At 33.9% G+C, this 25789-nt stretch overlaps 1 protein-coding gene and 1 pseudogene across 2 annotated transcripts; both read right to left on the bottom strand.

The window, feature by feature from the left end:
* Positions 1 to 237: 237 nt before the first annotated feature.
* Positions 238 to 2273, bottom strand: LOC120201779 (auxin-responsive protein IAA13-like). Of its 2 annotated transcripts, none has more exons than XM_039202321.1 (5): positions 1607 to 2273; positions 1221 to 1495; positions 1020 to 1131; positions 736 to 817; positions 238 to 662 (listed from the first exon to the last, which is right to left on the bottom strand). In XM_039202321.1, the coding sequence occupies exons 1-4, from the start codon at positions 1945 to 1947 to the stop codon at positions 742 to 744; spliced, it is 804 nt and encodes a 267-aa protein (XP_039058252.1). In that variant the 5' UTR covers positions 1948 to 2273; the 3' UTR covers positions 238 to 662; positions 736 to 741. The 2 variants fall into 2 exon arrangements, with proteins under 2 accessions (XP_039058252.1, XP_039058251.1); XM_039202320.1 differs by having other exon boundaries at positions 756 to 817; positions 1607 to 2271.
* A 14528-nt stretch (positions 2274 to 16801) lies between these two features.
* LOC120201956 lies at positions 16802 to 18006 on the bottom strand (annotated as a pseudogene).
* Positions 18007 to 25789: the final 7783 nt, after the last annotated feature.

Raw genomic sequence — 25789 nt, 5'->3', positions numbered from 1 at the left:
GTTGCATTACATATTTAGTTTTATTAAAAAAAATTATCAAGTTAATTAAAATTTAATTCGATTAATCGATCATTTGTTCGATTTTAATTGAATTGATTGGTCGAATCAAAATTTAATTAGATTAATCGGTCGTATAATCCACAACACATGAAGCTGCATTCGATGACAAATGAGAGAATTAATAAGATTTTGTAGTCCAAAACACTGTATAAGTTGAAATTTAAAGAAAAACAAAGAGAATTGAAACACTTTTAAATCAGGATCACACAGCATTTCCTTCTATGATCACAAAAATGTAAAAACTTCAGCTGCAATTTAGAGCAGCAAAACTAAAACCACTCTAGATTTCGAGATAGTCCCATATTTACAGTATGACAAAACAGCTTTCAGTCAAAGGTTGCTGGATTGTATATATGATTATGGTACTGTGAAAAACTAGATTGAATATCACCTAACAAAACAAAACCAACAAAAAAAAAGCAGCGGCGAGAATATTGTAATGATTCGAGCACGATGACTCTAACAAGTGGCGAGAAACCAATCTCCGGCGTGATATCGACATTCAACTCATCAACTTCTCTAATTTGTAAATGCCTGATGGCGATGATGTGCCTAAATGGGCTTGCTTCTTTGCCTTCCATTGCTTTCGTTGAATCTCGGGGCTGCAACAGATGAAAAATATGGCTTAGAAACCGAAGATGAAAGAAACTGAAAACGAAATCAAAAAGATTTTGCTATGTTTTACTCATACATACCAAGTCCATTAGCCTCAGAGGTCCTCATGATTCGAAGCCTTCGAACGGAGCTGACAAACATCCTGAAACATCACAAGGAACCAACGCATACTATAAGCATCATTAGCATGGAAATCGATAATCAAATCAAACTACATCCGATTCAGTTTTTGGCTGCTGCTGTTGTTTTGAATTAAATTTAAGTTTACCAAACAACTTCATATTGATATGAATGGACAATTGGAATTAGGTAAAGCTGGTAACACATTCATTCATATTTCATACCTCCATGGGACATCTCCTACAAGCATCCAGTCTCCCTCTTTGTCTTCATAAGTCAAAACAAATTCAGATGATCCATCCAAAAGCATAGAAGCCATTGCTAATGGTTCCTTCTCTGCAACGGTAAAACCGAGTTTAATTGCATTAGCATCTTAAGACAAAGCAGAGAAAAGAGCACTACAACACAACTAAAGAGGAAGTTACCAACTGAATTAGCAGATCTAAGGAACATATCTTCAAGTGCCTGAGCCAAGCTCTGATAGGAAGAATGAGAATTCAAATCAACTTTCCTTCCTATTGGAATCCCATCCATATTCACCTTAACAAACCCAAGATGGCCTTTCTCATTACCATTGTGATTGAGCTTCTTCTTCAAATCATCTTTGGGTTTGTCTTCTTCATCACCTCTTTGTGCCTTTGCTCGGTTCACCAAGCTGTTCACCCTACAAGTTCTTATGGGTGGCCACCCCACAACTTGGCTGCTTGCAAAATCAAGCATTAAAAATGAATATATTAATACTAGAAAGAATTTCATCAAACATGTTATAGGCAAAGCAGATATTGATAAAAGAAACTGAAACAAGGTTTACCTGACAGCAGTAGGGGAACCACTGTCATGGGAGACAGATTCAGCAGATCTCTTGGTCCCAGAAACAGCAACAGAAGAAGGACCTCCATTGTTGGTTCTTTGAGAAGCCACTGAAGAAGAGAAGTCCTTTGCAGTCAAGATTCTGCCACACTCTCCCCAAGAAGAATTAGAAGCCTTGGTCTTCCCTGTAGCACCACCACCAAGGCTCAGCCCCAACCCCAACTCCAACTCGCTCTCAGCCTCAGAAACAACCTCCACTTTAGACAACACCGCAGATTCATTAGTGGAGACCCCAGAAGAACCGCCACCGCCACCGCCAAGTAAAACTAACCCACCTTCCATCACCAAACAAGGAAAGAAACCCAACTTTCAAAACTGGTTACAAGTGAAGAAAAAACAGAATATTTAGCTAGTTTTAACAGAAAGAAAAGGCTTTTCCTTCGGGGGGGGGGGGGGGGAAGAGGAGATGGCAAAAAGAAGGGAAGATGGTGGAGGAAGTGATGATGATGGGGCCCATATGTCTGGTAATGCGCCTAGCACTCTCACTGGACACCACTCTCTTTACTTTAGAGGGGAAAAAAAGACATGTTTTTTCCCTAGACATGATCATGCCTCTTTAGAATCTGGTTTTCCTGATGTTTGTTGAAAAATATAGAACCAAAAGAGAGAGAGAGAAAATAAGAAACTGTTGCATATAATGAAAGTAGGAAAGTTTAAGGAAGATGTGCGTTAATGTCAGATGTTTTTGGTCTGATTGTCGACATTCCAGGTCTTCTGGGTGTGAATGTGAACTGTCGTTTTTTCTTTGGCCTTTTTTTTCCCTTCAGTTCATAGTATGTTACATTTAGGGTAAACTACACTGGAGACCACTAAACTATATCCAAAAATTAATTTGACTACCAAAGTTTCAATTGAATCAATCAGACTACTCAACTATTTAAATGGTTCAATCAAACCACCTACGGTTAATTTTTAACGTAGGTGGTGACGTGTCTGCTAATAAAATTGGCATAATTCTATATTTGGTCCTTAATAGTTACATATTCTATCAATTTAGTCACTATTTTAATTCAATTAAATAAATTTAACATCCAATTACATGATAACATGTGTCATTAGATGATTGGAGGATTTTTTTAAAATTTTAATTTATTTAATCTAATTTATTTATCTTCCAATAAGATGGTGACACGTTTCACCACCTTTATTAAAGGAAAACAATTGGAGAAAATAAAATGCTACTGTGTGGTTTCGAACCAAGGCCAAGAAGAGAGTTAACGCGCACCTAAACCACCTCCAATTCTTTCTGAGAAGTTATAATATGTTTTATATATGTTACAGTAAATGAAAGAAACATATGAAATTAAAATGCTAATATTGTTCTATATATTATTACTTTTTAGTTAGAAGACTTTTAGTTATTAATTTAGTTAGATAATCTTTGAAAAAAATTATGTTAGATTACAACTTTAAAATATTATGTTTTTAATATAATTTTTTGGCTGAGTGGTTTGTGCCCGTGATCACCAGCCTATTGGCCTTGGTTCAAATCTTTCCAACAGCAATTACTATTTCCTTCAATTATTTTCTTCAAATAGGTGGTGATATGTGTCACCACCTTATTGGAAGGTAAATAAATTAAAATAATTATCCAATCATTTAATGACACTTCTCACTATCTAATTGGATATTAATTTTATTTAATTAAATTAAAATAGTGACTAAATTGATAGAATGTGTAAATATTAAGGACCAAATATAGAATTATGCCAATTTTATTAACGGACACGTCACCACTTACGTTCAAAATTAACGGTCGGTGGTTTGATCGAACCATTTAAATAGTTGAGTTGTCTGATTGATTCAATTGAAACTTTGGTGGTCAAATTGATTTTTGATCATAGTTTAATGGTATCCCGTGTAGTTTACCCTTACATTTATTATTACTGTTTCCCACCATGTCTGACTCTTTTTGATGATGTTTTATCATGTTAAAAAAATTACTAAGAAGGTAAAGTATATATTTGATTCCGATGTTTTATTTCTTTTAACATGAATCTACATTTGTTAAAAAGATGATTATTATATTTGAAAATTTCATGCTATACACATGATATTTAAGTATTTATTGTCGAACGATTGAGAGTCTTCGAACATACACTACCACTTGATTTTGTGGTGTGTGATATATTAAAGAAAAATATTTAAAAACAGCCTTTAATTTTACTTAAAGTTTTGTCTTTTTTTTTTTGTCTTAAGTAGATCTTTATAATTTCTAAAGGATACATGGGATAAATTAAATATGTTTACTTAATTAGTTAACTAAACATATATATGGACAATAAAAGCTTTTTGATTAAAAAAAAAAAGTGTCTTTGAGTTGGTCATTGGATTGACAAAAGATGTATTCTTTTTATTAAAGAAAGCTCTCAAGTAAAAAATAATAAATCTTGATCACGCTTCGAGACCTAAAACACATACATGATGATTAATGTAGGGAGAGATGGGTTTAAGATATCTAATTACTTGATTAAAATTAAATTTAATTAAAAAAATAAAAGAAAACGTAACATTCTTTAAATGATAATTATGATAATCAAAGCAAGAAAATGTTTTTAATTAGAGCTTAGGTGTTGGAATAAAAAAATAAAATAAAAGCAAAGTGGGTTTAAAGGTATCGAGTCTTTTAACAAGTCCAAATAATAATAAAAATATATTATAATTATCATATCTTTTTAATTCCCTATATATTCTGTTGTCTACTATTTCAACGACAAACAGAACAAGACTTTGTTTTATAAAGTTGTACATTTACAAGTGGCGGTGGCGTTCTTGCTTTTTTAATTATCAATAATTTCTAGAGTAGCTAATTAAAAAATATTCATTTGATACATTTTTATTATAAGTTGTAAATTTAATATCTACCTGTAATAACTTTTCTTTTCCCTCCCGTTAGATAAGAATTGTTCATGAAAAAAATATATGTTTTTTTAAATTAATCACTGAATTTTGATTTATTTACCAACTAATATTTTTTTTCAAATTCAAAAATGATTATTTTGATTCATATCCCTTTTTAGAATATTTTGACCAAAACGTTTTATTTTAGGAAAAAAATGCTTGAACATTCACTTTGATATTTTTTTTCTTTTTCTAGAGCATTTTGGTCCTCAATATTTCATTTAAGATAAAAATACATCTATTTTAGAACGTTAATCGTTTGGTAACTAACAATTACTATCCATAAAAGAGCATTTTTGCCCTTAAAATTCTATCCATAAAAGAGCATTTTTGCCCTTAAAATAAAACGGTGGAGAGTCAAAATACTAAAAGAAAAAATAATATGAGCTAAAATGATCATTTCGACAAATGTTAGGGGACTTTTTAGACATTATACCTAAAAATTAAAGGTGAACTATCTTGAGTCAATTTTATTTTGGTTTTGTTTTATTTTAAACACTAAATAACTAAAATATATATATTCTTATTAGTTATGTTATCAATTTGTAATAATTTGATCATTGAATCATAAACTCTCGTGATATTAATGTTGCTCATTTACGACATCACATGGATTCAAAAATTGCACCTTTGTAAACAAGTCCATCGAGAAGAAACTAAAATGAAAGTGGGCTTGTTTCAATGTTGGATAAAATCAAGTTCACAATGTTGAAACCAAGTGATTTCGTGCAAGTATCGAACCTGGTACTATTTAAAAAATTAAGCATGTCACAATGATATAGAGCTTTATTTAAAAATAAAATTATTTAAGAAAGAAGAAAAATAAATGACATAAAATAAAAATAACAAGAAAAATAATTATCATCGACGATCTGTAATTAAAATTAAGATAAGATTAAGATTGCCGTCGGTTAAACAATAATAAAAGGAAAAGAGGAAGACAACACAAAATTTTGAGGAAAAAAACTAAAGTTAGAGAAAAATTAATAAATATATCCATCCTACCTTTTGCATGTGTTTATATTAAATTGTATTTTATAAATATAACTTATATATATATATATATATAATTTATTGATTTAGAAAAGTTAATAAATTAATAATGTTATTATTAAAAAATTAGAACCACATATCAATTTAGATATTTTTTGTGACCAGGAAATTACTCAATAAGCTCAACCCATCAGTTGTTGTTGTAGGTCAAGGAAGACTCGTACCCAAACTCGTATATCATACCTGACCCAAGTGCTTTGAACCCATTTCATAATCAAGATTTGATCCCTTTGAACTGGCCATGCAGTTGTGGGTCATTGTGATCAGTCGATCCGACCCAGGAACCGTTTGAGCTCAAGGATGGATCTAAAGGGCACGGGTGGGATTCGTGGGAGCAGTTGACCCCTGAGAAAAATTTAAATTAATATATATTTTTTATATTTTCAATTGATAATCTATTTCCGTACTTTAAAATTTTATAAGTTTATCCCTTAAAAGTTTAAGAAATTCATTCCCCTAAATTAAGATATTACATCACCGCTTGAACTCTTCCTCCAAGCATCATTGAACCAATGACGACTCCATTCTTGGTCATGGAAGTAGTAACATCAATAACGATGGAACCCAAGCTGCTCACCCTACATTGTGATCAATCCAAAAGTCAACTTGCCAGTCATTTCCTAAGTTCCAAATGAGTCCACTTCGAATCTCACTCCGAATCAAATTAATGCCCTTCCAGAGCCGCGAACAACCTCTACGATGAAGACTTTTCGGAACAAGCTCATGAACTTTGTATTTAGCGCGCAAGACCCGAGCCCAGAGTTGCTCCTTATCTCAGACCAATCAAAATTTCACCACGATAAAAGTTTCATTTTGGACTTGTAAGTGCTTCACACCAAGACCACCCTCAACCATCGGTCCACACACCTCATTCTTTCGGACAAGGTGTACCCTTTGTGCCGCAAGAACAAAGCTATTTTTTAAGTTAATATTGTTTAGATTTTTTTTTGTTAATCTAGGGTAAATATAAGATAATATTTGTCTAAAGTAACTTTTAATTATTTGACAACGAACGCTCAAAACCAGAGACGGATGCATTATTTCATGTTAGGAGGGGCGAACTCATAAAATTTTAAGGAGAAACTTATAAAATTTTAAGGGGTCGAAATCAAATTTTCAATCGAAAATACAAAAAAAACATCTAAAATATGTAAGAATTTGAAAATTTTAGATGAGGCGATCGCCCCCACCTGTCCCCTCTAGGTCCATCCCTGCTCACAACCCTAGCATTTCTTGTGCTCGAATCTGAGACCTCAAAGAATAACAACAATTTCTTTACTACTGAAGTCGCTTGATACGTGCATTTAGAATATTTTTTTAATTTATTGATAATATATATATATCTTGTATATATGATTTTTTGAATCCAAATTAAATTTTCTAAAATAATATTTAATTTTATTAGCCAAACCGTTCATACATTTTATAATTCAATACATGAATAAATAAGAAAGGGGAAAATGTCTTGATCTTCTTCGATTGCTCGATCTTCAATAGCCGTTTGTTAAGTCGGTAAGTTGTTGTTCTTCATTTTATACTTAAATCCACTTAAGCCCAAAAGAAGGTTACTAAATTCTCCCTTTTCTAGATGCAGTGCAGGCGCACAAGTTACCGTAATGCTACATCCAAAAATGTTTCCCAAACATGTAAACGACCGATTATTGCGGCGATTTCTTCGACCGTTTCTTGTGTTTTTCGACGCCGATGATGTCGGAATCCCGCTAGACATGTAACTCGAAGGCTCACCCCTGTCATACAATTGCGGCAGTTCGGTTTTCCACCTTTCCAGTTTCAACTGAAGCCATTCGATGCTTTCGTCTACACTCCACCCGTCCGCCATTGAACTCTCCGTCTCTTCCATTTTGTTCTGTTGCAGGTTCCTAGCCACCGCCGCCGCCACTTCCGACGGCGAAGGACCCAGCTCTGAATCCGTCCACATTGTCGACCCACCAAGTTTTTTCGGAGCCCCGTTATCCATCCCGGTTGACGACTTAAGGGATGGTTTTCCTCTTTTAGTACTTTTATCGAACACGTTGTTTACCATCGAACGCCCTCTTGAACTGATCTTGGGGTTGTTTTTTCCAGTACCGGACACAGTCGAACTGGATTTTACCTTCTTGGGATTTTTACCAGACGTGTAATTTATCATTTAACTCCGTCTTGAAGTAATCTTCTTAGTGTTGGATTTTCCAGTTTCGAAGCCGTTAACTTTTGATCCGCCATTGACAATGGATGACCCTTTGGGCTTTAGCTCTGATTCCAAAATGGAACTCGAACCACTCGTGGTTCGTCGAAGCTCGGGATTGATCAACCCATTAAGCAAATGCTGAAAGTTATTGCTTTTGCAAGTGCTCGAAAGGGGATTAACAATGGAGTTCTGAAACGGATCTTCTTCACCCATTAAATGTCGGTACCCGAGTGCCGACGACCCCATTTGCATATACATTGGCACGCTCCTTATTGTGCTATCGAGCAACGCTACCCCGATGTTCAAAATCCCTTGGGGTCGTCCCGATGGTTGCCAAACTTGAAGCGCGACGAACCACATGCCTTCGACTTCTTGTCGATGGTTCCGTTGATAAATTGTCGGAATAAGGTTTCCGACAATGGCTCGAACGGTCCAGACATGGACGTCACAGAACCAATGCACGGCGTAGATTTCAATCGTGACATACGACGTGCCACGGAGAAGGAACTTGTCGTCGACACGGAAAACGAACTTGTCGTTCCATGTCGGATCGGTGTGGCCTTGGGTGTCGATTCGCGTCGAATTTTTTGTTTCGAATGGACCCAAGCGACCACGTAGGTTTTCATTTTAGGTGAAGAAACAGGTTCCAAATCAACAACAACAACAACAAAACCCAATTCCCATATGTATGGGGTAAGGGGGAGGTAGGGTAGTAGGCTGCCCCCAACGCCAGGTTGAGAATAGCTTCCATGGTAGACCTCCGGCAGTCAGAAAATTAAAAATATAGATAAAATGCAATGCATGTATAAATAATTACATAAATACATAGCTAAACAGTATTCATATGCAGTCATTAATATCATATGTGCTTCTGTAATGGGGAGTAATCCCTGCAAAATAATCCCTGCGAAAGAATCTCTGCATATAGACAGAAACATAAGACCCGGCTAAATTTAACAGAGGAAACATGACGAGAATGATACACAAAAGTCAACGATAGCAAGCCTAGTTCTAATCTTTCATAAATATCAATAACAGAAAAGTATAAGAAGGAAAAGTCATGGAAATTACTACAAATGCATTAAAAGAAGACAGAGATGATACACCCTATAGATGTGACCCACACTACTCGACTACCCTAGTCACAAGCCTCCATAATTTCCTATCATAGGTCATGTCTTCGGTAAGGCCTAAATCCATCAAATCAGATCTCAAGCAGTCTTCCCACTTCCGCCTTGGTCGTCCTTTCCTTCTGGCACCGTCGACTGTAATCGACTCTACCCTCCTGACCGCATCCGACGGTAGTCGCCTAAGGACATGCCCAAACCACCGTAGTCTTCCCTCCCTCAATTTTTCGGAAACAGACACCACCCCCAAGGACATCCTAATAGCAGAGTTTGTCGTCATATCCCACAGAGTCTTACCACATGTCCATCGAAGCATTCTCATTTCTGCGGCCTCTATCCTCCTTACGTGATCCTTCTTGGTTGCCCAACATTCTGATCCATACAACAGCGCTGGTCTTATTGCCATTCTATAAAATTTTCCCTTAAGTTTTAGAGGCACCTTCTTGTCACACAAAACTCCAATAGCGACCATCCACTTTAGCCATCCCGCCTTTATACGGTGTGTAACGTCATCATCTACACCATCATCTTTATGTATCATAGACCCTAAGTACTTGAAACAATCCTTTGAGGGAAGAACGTGTCCTTCTATGCATACTTCTACATCTTCATCGTTTTGGTTCCCATTGAAGTTTGAACATAAATACTCTGTCTTTTCAATATTGATCCTTAAACCTTTTTCTTCCAAAGCAGTCTTCCAGGTAGCCAGTCTACTATTCAACTCAGATTTTGTTTCAGCAACTAGGACAATGTCGTCAGCGAAAAGCATACACCAAGGTACACAGTCTGGTGTCGCACAATAGATGTCGTCCATAATCAAGGCGAAGATGTAAGGGCTAAGAGCCGACCCCTGGTGGAGTTCGATTTCCACTGGGAATGCCTCGGTGTCGCCAACTGTAGTCCTGACGTAAGTAGTAGATCTACAGTACATATCACGAATCGCCCGGATATAAGCAGTTGGGATCCGTCTCGTTTCCAAAGTCTTCTAGATCGTATCGCGAGGAACACTATCATAAGCCTTCTCAAGGTCAATGAACACCATGTGAAGATTTCTCGACTTTTCCCTATATTTCTCCATAAGCCTTCGAAGTAGATGAATCGCCTCAGCGGTAGACCTGCTTGGCATAAAGCCAAATTGGTTTTCCGAAACCCTAGTAACTTGTCTCAACCTAGCCTCTATCACCCTTTCCCATAGCTTCATGGTATGACTGAGTAGTTTAATACCTCTGTAGTTACCACAACGTTGGGAATCTCCTTTATTTTTATAGATTGGTATCACCGTAGACTCTCTCCACTTATCTGGCATCTTGGCAGTCTCTAAAATAATATTAAAGATGTTAGTCAACCACTTAACTCCCTCTTCTCCTAGGGCTAACCACACAGTGATATGAATTTGATCAGGACCGACAGCTTTCTCCCTTCCTATCTTTCTAAGAGCCATTTTGACTTCCTCAAACCCAATCCTACTTGTAGGGCAGTCATTGGCCGTAGTATGATGGTCGGCTGACCCATCAACGATACTATCTCTACATGGAGAGGCACCATCATTAAATAAGCCCAAGAAGTAACTACCCCAAACCCTCTTAATATCATGATCTTTCGTTAAAAGAACACCATTGTTGTCCTTAATAAACCTAATGTTACCTAGATCCTTTTTCCTAATCTCTCTAGATTTTGCAAGTCTGAAGATGCCATTTTGTCCTTCCTTGGTGTCTAATCTCTTGTACATTACCTCATATGCCTTATCCTTTGCTTTAGCTATCGTTTTCTTGGCTTCCCGCTTTGCCTCCTGGTATCTTTGTTTAGCTCTCGACCTTTCTTTGTCATCATTGCATTGTAGAAACTCCTTGAAGCAAGTTTGTTTTGTCTTCACCTTAGTTTGGACTTCGTCGTTCCACCACCACGATTCTTTATGTTCCTTGGCCTTCCCCGTCGACAACCCAAGGGTGTTTTTGCCCACCTCTCTGATGGAATTTGCCATATTTTTCCATAACATATCTGCGTTATTTGAGTTTGTAGTTTCAAAACCCGTAATAGACAAAAGCTTACTCCTAAAGTCATAAGTTGTCGCTCCATGTAAGTTCTTCCAGAGGATCCTAGGTTTACCCAGTTTAGCCCTCCTATGAGTGTTCCGCCCGTTGGGTACGCGGAACACCAAAACCAACAATTTGTGTTGTGATGCACATGCCTCTTCAGGGAACACCTTACAGTCAATGCAAGCCCATCGTTCCCGATTTCTAACCAAGATGTAGTCAATTTGGGTACAATGTCCCCCGCTATGAAACGTAATCAAGTTCGCATCTCTCTTATTAAATAAGGAGTTAGTGATCACCAAATCGTGAGCAGTAGCAAAATCAAGCAACGTACGCCCCTCATCATTCCTACTACCATAACCGAAACCCCCATGAACACCGTCATACCCGTTGGTTGCACTACCTATATGACCATTGAAGTCTCCCCCTAATCACTTGTAAGGTGCAATAGATATAGCTGCTCAAATCCAATAACTCAAGAGAAAAAAAATACTCTCTAATCACCGAGATTACTCAATGCGTTAAAAGATATTATATGTATTAATGATTTGGGTTAAATACTTAAAATTCTATTAAAAATAATGATACTACATTTCAAAGTTTATTTTAATCATTCTACTATAAAATGAAAATTTATCTCATGTATTATATCAAAGAATTATTTCAATCCATCTACTATAAAAATTATTTTAGTCCACGTACATTAGAAAAAGTTAACATTGTCTAAGATTTTAAAGTTACAATTAGTTTACTCAAATGTTTTGGTTTAAACCCCTTTTAAGTCTATGTCAATCTTAAAATTGAGCAAATTGATCCCTCTAGAAACAAAAGTAATTTATTCAAGGTATATTTTAGAAGTGGGTAAATAAACAATGATCTATGGTGGTGTCGTCTTTTTTCTATTGGTACATGATGTGTATTCAATTGTGATAGGATATTTTTTAAATAAAATATAAACCTATACTTTTTTTATAATTTTTTTTCAATATATAAATATATTAAAATTTTAATGACATTTTAAATATTTTTTTATGATTTTGTATCATTTTTAATTAAACTTTCACTCTCTCTCTCTCTAAATCTAAAAATTCTAAGAAAATTCAATTTATAATTTTTTCAATTGAATATTTTAAATATTTGTTATGATTTGACTTGTAATGGTAATATTATTGTAAGTGAATAAAATAAAATTTCGAGTTAGACTAATCATGAGTTCATGAATCAAGCGAATTTAATTAATAAGAGGTTTATTGTTATTCCTTGAGATTCCGGGTTCATTATTAAATAGTCAAAAATATTTAAACATTTATTATATTTATTATATTGTATTTATCTCAGATTTATCTTAAAAAGAAAAGGAGGTCCATCACGCGAGAACAAAGAAGTGTATTTGATTCTATCTAGAGATCAACGAATTACGAATCTGTAACAAGTCGATATGTCTGCAGCTACTTTGCTCAAAATCAATAGAGTTTAATTCTACCGAATAGCATTTCATTTCATTCTTAACTTACTTTTGCCTTTGGGAATAAGAATTTACTCTTGTATCTATAGCGTCAGTGTCGATATGTCCGAGTTGTTAAGGAGACAGACTTGAAATCGGTTGGGCTACGCCCGCGCAGGTTCAATCCATGCTGTCGACGATTTGTCGATTATCATAGAAAACGGGGATGTTTAAGGTACGATAGTCTTAATATACGGTTAAAAAAAAGTGTTATCGGAAATGTTTATATATTTTTAACATTCTGATAAAGCGCTACCTAAGATATTATTTTTTCTACTAGAAATATTAATATTGGGCGCTACCTAAAATGTTTAACATTTCCGGTAAAAGGCTACCTAAAACATTATTTTTTTAATCATAAATGCTGATATAATGTTATTTTTCTACCAGAAATTAGATAGATAAATTAACATTTCAGGTAAAAAATAATGTTTTAGGTAACGTTTTAACGGAAATGTTAAAAAAAATATTAACATTTCCTGTAGAACTTTTTCTTGACCGTATTAAGATTGTTGTACCCCAAACAAACGCTGAATGAATAATACATAATACATACATTAGTGTCAGAAAAAGCTATCCTTTAAGTAAACTACATTAGCACTCACTTAAGTTCGGGTAAATTTATTCTCACTGCTAAAAGTTGTATCACAATCAGTAACATTATAAATTTATAACAAAACTATCACCCAATTGTTAATGTTCTGATAAAACAGTTTGATATGGCGTTTTTAATAAATTTATACAATCTGATAAGATGATAATATATGTCGTGGTCTTATTGATGAGAAAAGGCCTCCAAATATGGAAAGCAAGTCATTGAGTAAATTTCAAATAATTACTTTTAACGTGTGATTTCGTAGGTAAACTCTCTTTTTGTATATATGTGTTATTTTAGTCCAAATGTGAATTTGTTAATTATTTAATTGTATGACACATTAAATCACATTAAATTAATGGGTTACCGAAGCAACCACTACTTGAGATTTTTTCGCTTTTCCAGTACAATCTAAAATCATCATAGATCAAGTTTATAAAGCATTTAAAATAAGTTTACAAATCAAAACTTCGTTTACAAGTTTAATAAAATAATACCAAATCACAAGTAGAGTTTACATAACAAAAAAATTAAGTCACCTATGATACATATGCCCACTAATGCACTCAGATATTGTACCTAAAAATAAATGTTGGATCCTGTAATGGCAGTGCTTTTCGAACTACTCGAGTCTGCTATCATACTAACTAAATCATCCTAACATTGAGCTTCACAAACTCAATAATATATTGCTAACTAAATACACACATCTTGATACTAGCATAGTATATAGTGAGCAATGAGTATATACATGTTTCACAATCCAAACCATGACATGCTTAACATAAAAGACATATGGCTCATGCTTTCTCTATTTCGTAACTAAGGGCCTAGTCATTAACTATCAACATCATTAGTCACAAGGCAACATTACATCTCAATATTATCAATAATGTAATATCTTTCGATCTCATCTAACATTAGGTATAAGTATATATAAATGATCCTAGATATTCGTATAGGTCTTACCACTAAAATTGATATAGTATACACGTGTATTAACAATCACCACTAAAGTTATATAGATAATCATTTACCACAAAGATCGTATTGTTATATATATTTCGAATGCCATTATGGCTACGTATATAATTACATCGCATATGTATAATAACACTTGCCATTAAGGCCTCAAGCAATTATGCTTACGCCATTAAGGCCAACGTTTATTTTTACTCATGCTGCTAAATAGAGTGGTCTCGAATATTTTAGGTCATGAGCGAAACTAAAAAAATAGGCCCTTATCGAATGAAAGTATATTCTATTACTTTGAACAATTAAATTAATATTACTTTAATAAATTGTAGAAAATGATTAAATTAAAGACTTCAATTATAAAAGTAAAAAGTGAGCTTGAAAAGAATTAGGGATCTCAATTATAAATGTAAAAAGTGAGATTAAAAAATTAGAGGCCTTAGTTATAAGGTAGAAAGTAAGATTGAAAAAAATAGGGGCTCAATTATAAAGGTAAAAAGTGAGAATGAAAAAAAATTAGGGACCTCAATTATAAATGTAAAAGTGAGAAAAAAAAATTATGGACTCAATTATAAAGATAAAAGCGAGATTAGAAAAATTAAAGACTTCAATAATAAAAGTAGATAATAGAATTTAAAAAATTAAGGATTTTAATTATAAAAACAAAACAAAAATTAAGGCCAATCTTTGTTTAGAGCCTATAAGTTCTAAGAAAGCAATAGGTCCTAGACTGATAACTTGGGTGACAATTCAGGATGACCAATCTAGAGATTGTTTAACTAGTATCTGTTCCAAGATTTTGGAAGAACTTAAAGATATTACTTTTAGAATTATGCTTATACAACTTGCTATTGACTTAGGATATGTTGAGGGGATGACTTAATATGAAATACTTTAAAAGAAAATGTGTTTGACATTGGGATGATGATAATTAATGAGCGTGATGTGTACAAATATCCTTCATAAGAAACAATCTGATAATGAAAGCATAGTCATATGTATATGTTTTCTCATCTTGGAATGAAATGACTATATGCACAAATGGCAAACGCGAACAAAGTCGGGATTGGGGAAAATGGAACCGCCGCGGGCGGGTCAAAGGTCATCGACGGCATGAGTTGGTTAATAAACTAAAATGCAAACACATCGACGACATTGTTAGGGTTTGTTGAAGTGTGGTCTTCGTTCTATAAGGTAGGTAGTGGGTGTTTTAAAAAAGCTAGAAATTAGAAAACTCGAGGTAAATTAGATATACAATCATTAAGGACATATTTAATGATTTACTAGTAGTTTATGGATAAATCTAAACCCTAATTTTTTTGTTAACGTTGCCACATCATCAGTTTAATAGGATGACGGAGTGATCATTTTGTTACAAATCAATAACGATAGTGATGAATTTGTTACTTCTGAAACTTTCATGTGGGAAATGAAAACTTACTCAAATTAGTGACCATTTGAACAGTTTACCCTTGAAAAAAATAGCTACTCTAGAGGTGCTTAATTTAAGAACCAACCAACCATGTACCATGAGCTTGATAATTTTGTTTAGAATAATTATTTTAATGCCTTTGAAGTTTTTAGTTCTTTCGTCTATTTTGCAGCTAAAACTAAAAGTTTTTTAAGGAATGAATAACACCTGGGAATATTCCTTATTATTAAATAAAAATAACATAAATTTTTTTGAAGTCTAAATAGACAGCTTCACGAGCTTTTCCTCTATCACTAAAACCTTAATTTTGACTAACTTATCCGATCTTTATCTTTTTTTTTCTTTGTTTATTTAATTGTCTTAATCTTCATTACCTTCATATTAATCTTTTGTTCTTATCTTAATTTTCTAGTAACTTTATTTCCCATTCAAAACCCTAGACTGTGATAACAATATCTAATTCATCTTCCATCTCATTCTTTGATTGAATCTAGACCCCTAGGCTTGAATCTTCAACTAAGAGCAACTTTCAACATCCCATTATCATCCCTTATCAGTCTTCTGCCGCCTATGGAGAGTTACAAAATGATCATCAGACTATTTATATGTTTCAAACTAATATTTTTTCATAAAAAAAGCACAATTGTCTAAACTAAACGTCAACTTGTAGAATGAGATATGATCAAATCTAATCTCATACCCGTTTGAGTTGTATTTTATAGATTGAATCTCCATTTAAAAAAATGTAATTAAAACCCATTTATAAAATAAATATTCAAACAACGATACGAGACATATGATGGTTTGAATATATGAATCAATCATAAAAAAGCATACATCCAACAAATATACATTTAATACTCACTTAAATCTGGACACGACCTAAATCCTATAAATCAACGTCTGATAGAAACAGAATATGGCCACCACAACTCTGTAATACTTGAAATAATAATTTTCTCTTTTAAAAAAACTTTAAGGATATTTATGCTCAATCTAGGGCAACACTTTTACATTATTATATTAGCATGGGAAAGGATTATATTGTTAAATTAAAATAAAAAGGAAGCATCATGGCTAAACTACTTTATCAAAAGCATATAAAGACGTAGGAAAATGGAGAACGCCCACATGGCCAATAAATAAAAAGATGCTAATTAGGAAGGAAAATGAATTATAATTATTTTACAATTTCTTTTTTTATATATTTCCATTGGAAAATAACAAAAATGTGCATATCTAGAAATTAAAATTGAACTGCAAAATGTGATAGGTGAGACACTCGATTTATATGAAGGAAACCCACCTCTAAATGAACTCCCAGCACTTCAGTAATCTGAAAAACAAAACATTCCATCAATCTCAAAAAAAAAAAACCAACAATTATAATCAGAAATTTATAATAATAAAGATCAATTTTTGCACATACCATTATGTTTTTTCTTCAGGACATTCCTTGCAAACATCAATAAAATGACAAGGAATCCCACACTAGCTGCCCCACCTAAATAATAGCTACAGTCCTCCCAGTATTTTGTTCTGTTCTTACATCAATCAAAACCCAATGAATACCCAAAATTTGTGCTTCCATTAGGATTTAAAACAACTCAAATACAATACCTGATGAGGATGAAGACGAATGTGCATAAGAAGAAGATGACGAAGAAGATGACCTTCTAGGGACCCCATTAGGATAATAATTGTAACTAACAAAGCATTTGTGGAGATAAATTTGACCTGAAATGGAACTCCCACACTCAACCTGAGCTCTCTGAACAGCACTCTTCACACACTCCCCACAATCAGAATCCCCCACATCTCCTTCACATTGCCCCAAAAGATAAACAGATTGGTAATTCGTGGTGTAAAAGCCATGGCTGCTAACAACCCCACTTTCCAGCACCGAAAAAGCGGTGTCCCTCCTCTCTTCAAACCCTGTCCCGGCAACATTCGTAGCACCGCAGGTCTTGAACAACATCTCCATGCCGGAGATTTGAGCAAAGCCGGCAACTTCGTACAGCATGTAGCAGCCGTAAAGTTGGATCCTCGCAGCTAATGTTTTGCCGCACAGTTTGTCGGCCAAAGTTGGGAGCCTGCTGGCACAGTTGTAGCAGTCGGTGTTGCTTAGGTCTCCCCTGCATTGGAAGAGACCGGTGATTGTGGTTTGGCCGATGCCGGTTGTTGTCTTGTAGAACTTTGCTTTCATGGACTGGGAAACCAGGGTTTGGAACAAGGCGGATAAGGCCTGGGAGTAAACCCCGGCTGGATCTGTGAATGACTGCTTTGCACAGCCTTTGTAGACCAGTGTGGTGTAGTCTTGAGCCGCTTCAACTGGTGGGTGGAGTTGGAGAAATGAGGAGAGGACGAGGAATGAGAGAAGAAGGAAGGAGAGCTTTGAAGAAAAACCAAAACCCATTTGTTTAGAGTAGGATTTTTTTTTATCAAATCAAGGTATTTTTGTTCCAGATTTGATAGGGATCTAAATGAGCTTGATGAGGGTTTTTTTCTCCTTCTTCTTTCTTCAGATTCACCAACCCTTTGGAGAAAGAGATTTGAGATTTCTAACTATTCTTTCAATGGCCTACCTTTGAAGCGGTGCGAACAAATGAAAGGCGCAAGGTTTGTCTTTTGCTATTCGCAAGACATGAGAGAGAGATCGCTTAAAAAAGAATGTTATTTTATTAAGTATATTAATTATTAAAAATTATAAAATAATCATTTAACATTAAATATTTTAATTATTAAAAGTTATAAAATAATCATTCGATTATAAAATATTATTTTATTAAGTTCATTTACTATTAAAAGTTACAAAATGATCACTTGATTATTCATTATTTTTCAAACCCGTCTCTTTCTATTAAAAAATTAACAGTTGTCTAAGTTAAACGATAACATAATGATTGGATCTGATATTAGATTGATATTCTAGGATCATGTTTTATCATATCAAAATTAACATGTTAACGTTCAGGTTAGAATATCATCAAACTTTTAATAAATAATGACGAGTTTTGAATATAATAAATAATCAATTGATCATTTTATAACTGCTGATAGTCGAGAGACTTAATAAAATAATATCTTTTAGTCGGAGACAATTTATGTGATTTATCCTATTTTTAAAAGAAGTAAAAAAAATATAGTATATATGAAATGTTTGAAATTGATTAATTAAACAATCGTGTTTAATATTTTCAAGAAAACGAGAAGAAAATGAAAATATTTAAAAGATTAAATGAAGTGGAGAAGGTTGAAGCAATATTCCATTGTTTAATAGACTAACAGGAGGCAGGATCATTGTTTTGAAAACCGGATCGGACCGGATCGGTCGGTTTAATCGGTTTAACCGAGAATCATTGTCTAGTCTGATTTAATCTAGACCGGTTGAATCGCTACTAGTAAACCGATCAGAATCGCTGAACCTTTTAAATCGGACCGGCTAAAAATCGGAAAAAACGCCAATTTTGTTTTTTTTTTAAAAAATTAAACCAAACGACGTCGTTTGTTAAACGAGCCAAGTCGAACTCGAGTATTGCTGAGCTCAACTCGAACTTGAAAAATTTAAAAGTAAGCTCAACTCGATTCAAACTCACGAACTAAAAATTATGAAGTTTAACTTGAACTCGAAATATAATATTGAAACTTGAACTCGAAAAGACTTGAACTCAAAAAAAATTTAGAAGCTCGATTGAAGCCTAAAATTCGAGTTTGATTGAAGTGGAAGAATAGTTCACTCAATGCTTACCAAAAGGCTCAATGATTTTGAATGTCAAATTACCTCTATTATTTATAGAAGTTAGTTGGGATGATCTTCTATGTTTCTTAGCCATGTAGGATTGTTTTAAAAAAATTAAACCAAACAATATCATTTTGTTATGATTTTTTTAGCCTCAAATTTATTTTTTAATTATAGTTATATACTTATATTTATTATTTAATATGATTTATCTTAAATATTATGTTGTAGTTAATTTGAATCATTTTGTTTCACTTGATTTTATGATTTTTCACTTATATATGTTATAACTTGCTTTGAATATGAATTGTGATATAAAAAATTATTTTTTATTAAATATTTTGAGTATTTTTATTTAATTTTTTAAATAATTATAGCGTCTTTCAGTTCGACCGATTAAACCAATAAATCGATAATATAGCCGATTCGCTAACCGATCCGGTTCTGAAAATCATGGGTAAGATTGTTTGGGACGGAACTACCTTCAACTTTGACTCAAACTCACCTCGCTTGATAACATCTTTGAAAACACTTTTTTCATTTTTTAATTTACATTAAATATAATCCAATGAGTATTATATTTTTTACTCCAATTTTTATTGTTTAATATATACATAAATGCTTTAATATAAAGAATTTTAATATTTTGCTTTTAGTTCGATTAAAATATCACAATATACATGTAGACACCCGTTTTTGACCGGGCTTAAAAAATATTATAAATATTAATTATATATTAGTATTATTATTATTAATTATTGTATTTTACATTTGGAGGCCAAAGCCCAATATAATCTCACCCAAATTACAATAAGCTCAAGATTCGGTTCAAGCCCAAGACTTGGTTCAAGCCCAAGACTTGGTTCAAGCCCAAGACCCGGATTAGACCCAGCAACTTGACCCGATTCAAGTCATCACCAAGCCTATGCCTCCCACGTGCTGCTGTCACCCATCGAACAAGACCCATGCTCGCGCCAATAATGTCATCTTCAGCATTTCACGGGAAACCTGCAACAAATTCATCCAACATTGAACTGAATCAAGGAAAAAGTCAATCAATCATACCTAAACCTATCAAAACCTCACCAAATGCAAGGAACTTAAGATGCAAAAGGACAAGAGGTTTTCGGTGGGATGAAGGAAATAAAGGAAGGACAGAAAATAAAGGGGGAGTGAAGCAAAAATTCCATCAACATTCAGTAGGGGAATTCGAGCACAGGGGGGAGGTTATTAACAACAAGGGTCTCGGTTTTCAGGAAAAACAGAGTAAACAAAAGGGATTTCCACTCACTTTTAGAATGACGAATGGAAAGAATATTGTAGCATGAATTTCACCATTGTATTCAAAAAAATTGAGAAAGCAATAGAGATACAAGTTGAGATTCAAGGTATTCTTTTTTGATTTGTTTTCATTTTCCCGCTTTTTTATGTGTGTATGTGTGTTCAAAACAAATAAAGAGAAGAAACAGAATAGAGAAAGAGTGAACTGTTTACCTTAGGGATGAGGGCCATTCCCGACGTTATGGTCGTTGAAAAGTCGACGGTCATGTCCTTAGGTCGTTTAGAAACTTGCATGCGGGTTAGGGGTTAGTTTATAGGCCGGGGTTGTTCAAAATAAAAAGAGTGAACGATAGTTTCGATCTAGCTTAAATTGTGTTGCCGAGTCCCAGCCGGTGTGGTGTCCGTCACCGGAGAAGTAAGCAACTGCTGTAAAACAATGTGGAGAGTTGAAGTATCGGTCATGGGTTGTGAATAAGGGATATGGGAAGGTGAGAAGATAGAGGTTGCGGCTGTGTGGGTGTTGTGTGCGTGAGTTTAGTTTAGGTTTAGACAAATGTAAGTTTCATATTAGATATTTAGGGTAAATTAAGTTTTAAGTTCCACAGAGGGTATTTCATAATTCGGAGGTCTCCTACGGAAACTGCTCTCAACATGGTGTTGGGAGCAACATACTATCCTACCTCCCCTTACCCCATTACATATGGGAATAAAGGTCAGCTAATTTTTTTTAAAGTTTTAAGTTCCCCAAATTTAAGCGCTTTTTACAGTCTAGTCACCGATAAGGACCGTTTTAGGATTTAGCCTTTTGTTTTTGTCCTAACTTTGTTATTTTCCAGATTTAAATTTTAAATAAAATATTTGGTTTATTTGATATAAGGGTCATTTGAGTTTTATGCTTTAATATATTTTAGTCCATGAATCGAGATGTTTAATTTTTCTGTTTTTGTTTCTTAATTTTTTTTCGCATGTTCATTTTAGTCCATATGTGTGTTGTTTTTTGTTTTATGCTATTTAGACATTTGCCATGATATTTCAAAATAATTCAATTTAATCCTACTTTTACTTTGGATGCCTATTTACTTTTCCAGTTCCTGTATTTTATAATTAGTACACATTCATTCCTATATTTTATATTTTAGTCCATTACTTGCTTATGCTCATAATATTCGTACCTGTTGGTATGATCGTATGTATATATGATTAGTTAATATAAATTCATATACTACCTTACATATATGTGTATCCTAGATTGAATTAAATCTTTATATTTTAATATTGAATATTAGTTATGGTTCAAACGTTCAATGCTTATTCATGGTAATTATATATAGTATATAGTTATAATTTAAATATATGCATATAATTTTTGTATTAGAATGTCATGGTCATTTTCATAAGTTGGATAATCATTTGTTTTATTTAATTTATTTTTGCATGTTACCCTCGTGTGCATAACTCAACTCGACATTATCACATAATTGGATTAAGGGTAATACACTTTTAATTTAAAACTGTCAGAATGACTTTCCTTAACTTACAGGAAAGTTGTTATTGACAATTTTAAATTACAAGTGTATCCCGTCATTGTCACTAAAAAATTTGATTCTTCACTTTAAAATTTGGGAATGAAAGAAAAAGAAATGTTTGGCTATTTAAATTTGTTGAGAAAAGGTCGTTAGAACTGACCTAAACATATGGTCTCAATATTTTTAAATAATCGAATATTCTTTATCTTTCTAATAGCTTGGTAATTTTAATTTAACCTATTTCGTTACTTTTGAATGTTATAAAATTTGCGCTTTTATTGTTTTAAGGAATCAAAAATTAAATTAAAGTTGAATTTGTAAAATTCGTTGCAAAGATATTAATTAATCAACTAGGTACCGATTTAGGGCGCTGTGGGACTGCTAATCCTTCCCCACGCGTAATCGACTCCCGAACTCATTTTCTGGTAACGCAGACCTCTACTTGTCGTTTTAATTAAAATATTTTTTATTTAAAATGGCAAAACGTTTTTGGGTGTCCAATCACACCCTAATCAAATATTGGTGGCGACTCCTCGAACCTTATGTTTTTTATAGTAAAGGAAATCCCAAATTTTTGAAATGGGAGATTTTTTAAAATCGTATTGTTTTTAATTAAAAATCAATCATAAAGAGGTAAATCAAGAAATGATGTGGTTTTCAAAATCTCGCCCCACTTTAAAAAAATCGTTTCGACAGTTGGCGACTCCGCTGGGGACTTTTTTAGAGAGTCAGGCCGATAGTTGATTAATTAATTGTCTTTGCAAATGAAAGTTATAAGTTGTTTTAACTTGGTTTTTGATCCCTGGTTTGTTTTGAATTTTCTATTTGTATTTTAATTTGTGATTTGATTAAATAGTAAATAGTTGTACAAATGTGGGATTTGCATGTTTCAGTTTTCTGACATTCAGTTTGTTGTTTTTCTTGGATCGAGGCAAAGGATTATGAGTTTTTCCCATTGTTGTTATAACCATTTGATACTTAGAGCCTTCTAATTGTGCTCTATCTCGTTAGGTAGGGGTGAACGCTACGCTTACGTGAGAAAAATTATTTTTCTCTGCATGGGCTTTAGCAAGTAACCTCTAGGGTACATGCCTTATGTTTACGAGTGAAACATTGAGTTTCCTCGTATGAACATAGGGAAATGTATCCTCTCAAATTGAACTTGATCCGTTTTAAGCCTATAATAGGTGAGGATCGAGGGTCTGGAAAGCCCAATGGGGCACCAGTAAAAGACAATTCGAGGACCCTTTTAGTGATACCAAAACTTTGCCCGTCTTATGCTGAATCTCTGTCTGCAGACACGAAGGGGAAACTCATTCTAACCTTTTCCTCGAATTTATTTTTGTGAAAAGTATGAGAACTAGAAAAACATGCGGTTAGGTTTATTTTTCGAACAAACATATGAGTTAGATACCATGCCGTTAGGATTTTTTTGTGAATGACAAAGCATGTGGGTAGATATCATGTTGGGTAGGATTTACTAAAGCATGATTGGGTAGCTAGAATATAAAGGTAGGTTTTATTTGATGTTTATATTACTTAATTATCTTGTTGTTTATCTTATGTGTACTAACCAATTTTTGTACTATGTTTATTTTATTGTAATTTTATTGCATTTGCATCCTCATGTCATCAAGGGGTGTTAATTTGCAAGTGACTGACTAACAAGAAGGCTGAACATATTGAGGCAAGAAATTCTCCACCGTGTAGTCAAAATCGGGAGACATGAAGACCATTCATAAAGACATGAAGACCCTTCATAAAGGCATGAAGACCACTTCGCATTGAAGGTAAGAATGAAGATTTCAAGATTCAATTTAAAGATATCCGACGTCATCAAAGGTGATGAAATACGCCGATAATTTTGGAGGTGCAATACCAGATCCCATGAAGAGTACGACTCAAGGAAATGAAGAGATGAAGAATCGCAATTGTATTTTGACTACGTGGTGTACTTATTGAATTCTTGTTGTCTAAGTGAACGGTTATTCTATAAGTGGTCACTTTTGGGATTAACACCTTGAGCATTTGTATTCTTATTTTTGTATTAGCTTATTAATTAATTTATTTTGTTATTATTGTTTTTTTTTCATTTTGTTATCTTATTTGCATTAACTTGTTTTTATATGGTTTTTCTCTTTGTATGCATTGCATAATCATGACATAATCAAAAGGTGTTGATTTGTGAGGGGTCATCAGAGTAGAAGGTTTTCATGATGGACAAGGGGTTTCGTGATTAAGCAGACTAACACAGATGAGAATGACATCCTAAGAAAGCTTCGAAAATAGTGGAAAGATCTGCACCCGAAGATCGCATGGCTGAGGAAAAGCAAAAGGAGATAAGAGAAATAAAAGAGCAGATGTTCAGGATGATGGATAGGATAAATGCTTTGTCCAAAAGAAGAGGGACTTCTACAACAGAAAAGAAAGACTCGACGAAAGAAACCTTTAGGTGTCAAATATGCAAGAGACTACTTTAGAGCCTGTTAATCCTAGCCAGTATGAGAAGCCACGCACAATCATTGTTCGTATCAACAAGCTGTTTGGAAACGCCAAGGAAATAGTAGAAACCGTAGAAGTTCAGAAGGATGAAAAGAAGTCATGCAATCAGAACTCGTAAGTGTTTGATAGTCTAATCCCCACATAGGGACATTAAAGCGGGAAATTCCAGTCCAACCCAAGTTGAGAGGTGGCTCTCATTTTGATCATATCCCAATATCATATAAGGAGTTATATGATACAATGTTAGAAGCCCGAGAAGTGGCCCCGCATTATGTGAAGCCTTTGCAGCCTCCGTATCCAAAATGGTATGGCATAAATGTTCGTTGTGAATATCATGTCGGGGTTCAAGGACATTCTATTGAGAATTGCACTGCCTTCAAACATCGAGTCCAACATCTTTTGAATCATGAAGTTTTGGAGTTCGAAATGAAAGGTCGACTGGGTTTGGTGACTGATTATCTAATTAAAGTGGAGCCAAAAGTGTTAAAGGGTAAGGGTATCAGTGAGGACATCCAAGAAAAAGATAGTTTACCGATATATGAAGCTCAGATTTGTCATTTAAGGAGCGAGAATGATAGATTGAGCAGAGAGATGGAAGTCATGCATGATAGTTTTCAAAGGATCAGCCAAGCTGTTGAAAATAGTTTTGATATTTCGATATAACAAATTAAGTTAAATGAATTTTAAGATTGTGCAATAAAGGTTTTTTAAGTATATTCGATATAATTATTCGAATATCAAAACATTACTCTAAATCTTTCAAAAATCATTTTTAATCCTTACTCAAGTGTAAAATTAAGTTTTAATCTTAAAACAATTTCAAAATAATTTTACAAAGTATTTCGAACTATTTTAAAGCCAAAAATTCCAGATTGCTCAGAGGGAACCGATTCCCCCCCAAGGGGGTACCGATTCCCCCTGAATGGTTTGGCTCTGAGAATTTCAGTATGCTCGGAGGGAACCGATTCCCCCCCAGGGGTACCAATTCCCCCTGTGTAACGGTCGAAATATTTGAATTTTATACTTAGGGAACCGATTCCCCATAGGGGGTACCGATTCCCCCACGCTCCAAGTTATTTTATTAATTGTTTTCACACTAAAACAACTATATTATCTTCTCTAAACATCCCCAATGTTTAGAAGTGATTCAAGTTATATTTAAGCAAGCTTAGAAGCCATTGATCAAAAAAAGAAATATCAAGCAACTAGAATCAAGAGAGAATCAAAGAGAAAGCATCAAACCTCAAGTTTGAGCATTTCAAGCCTAT

The sequence above is a fragment of the Hibiscus syriacus genome, unplaced genomic scaffold, assembly GCF_006381635.1.
Source record: "Hibiscus syriacus cultivar Baekdansim isolate YM2019G1 unplaced genomic scaffold, ASM638163v2 tig00008013_pilon, whole genome shotgun sequence".
NCBI classification, from domain to species: Eukaryota; Viridiplantae; Streptophyta; class Magnoliopsida; order Malvales; family Malvaceae; genus Hibiscus; species Hibiscus syriacus.
Note: the sequence above shows the minus strand (reverse complement) of the source record. Positions and strands in the feature narration are given on the sequence as shown.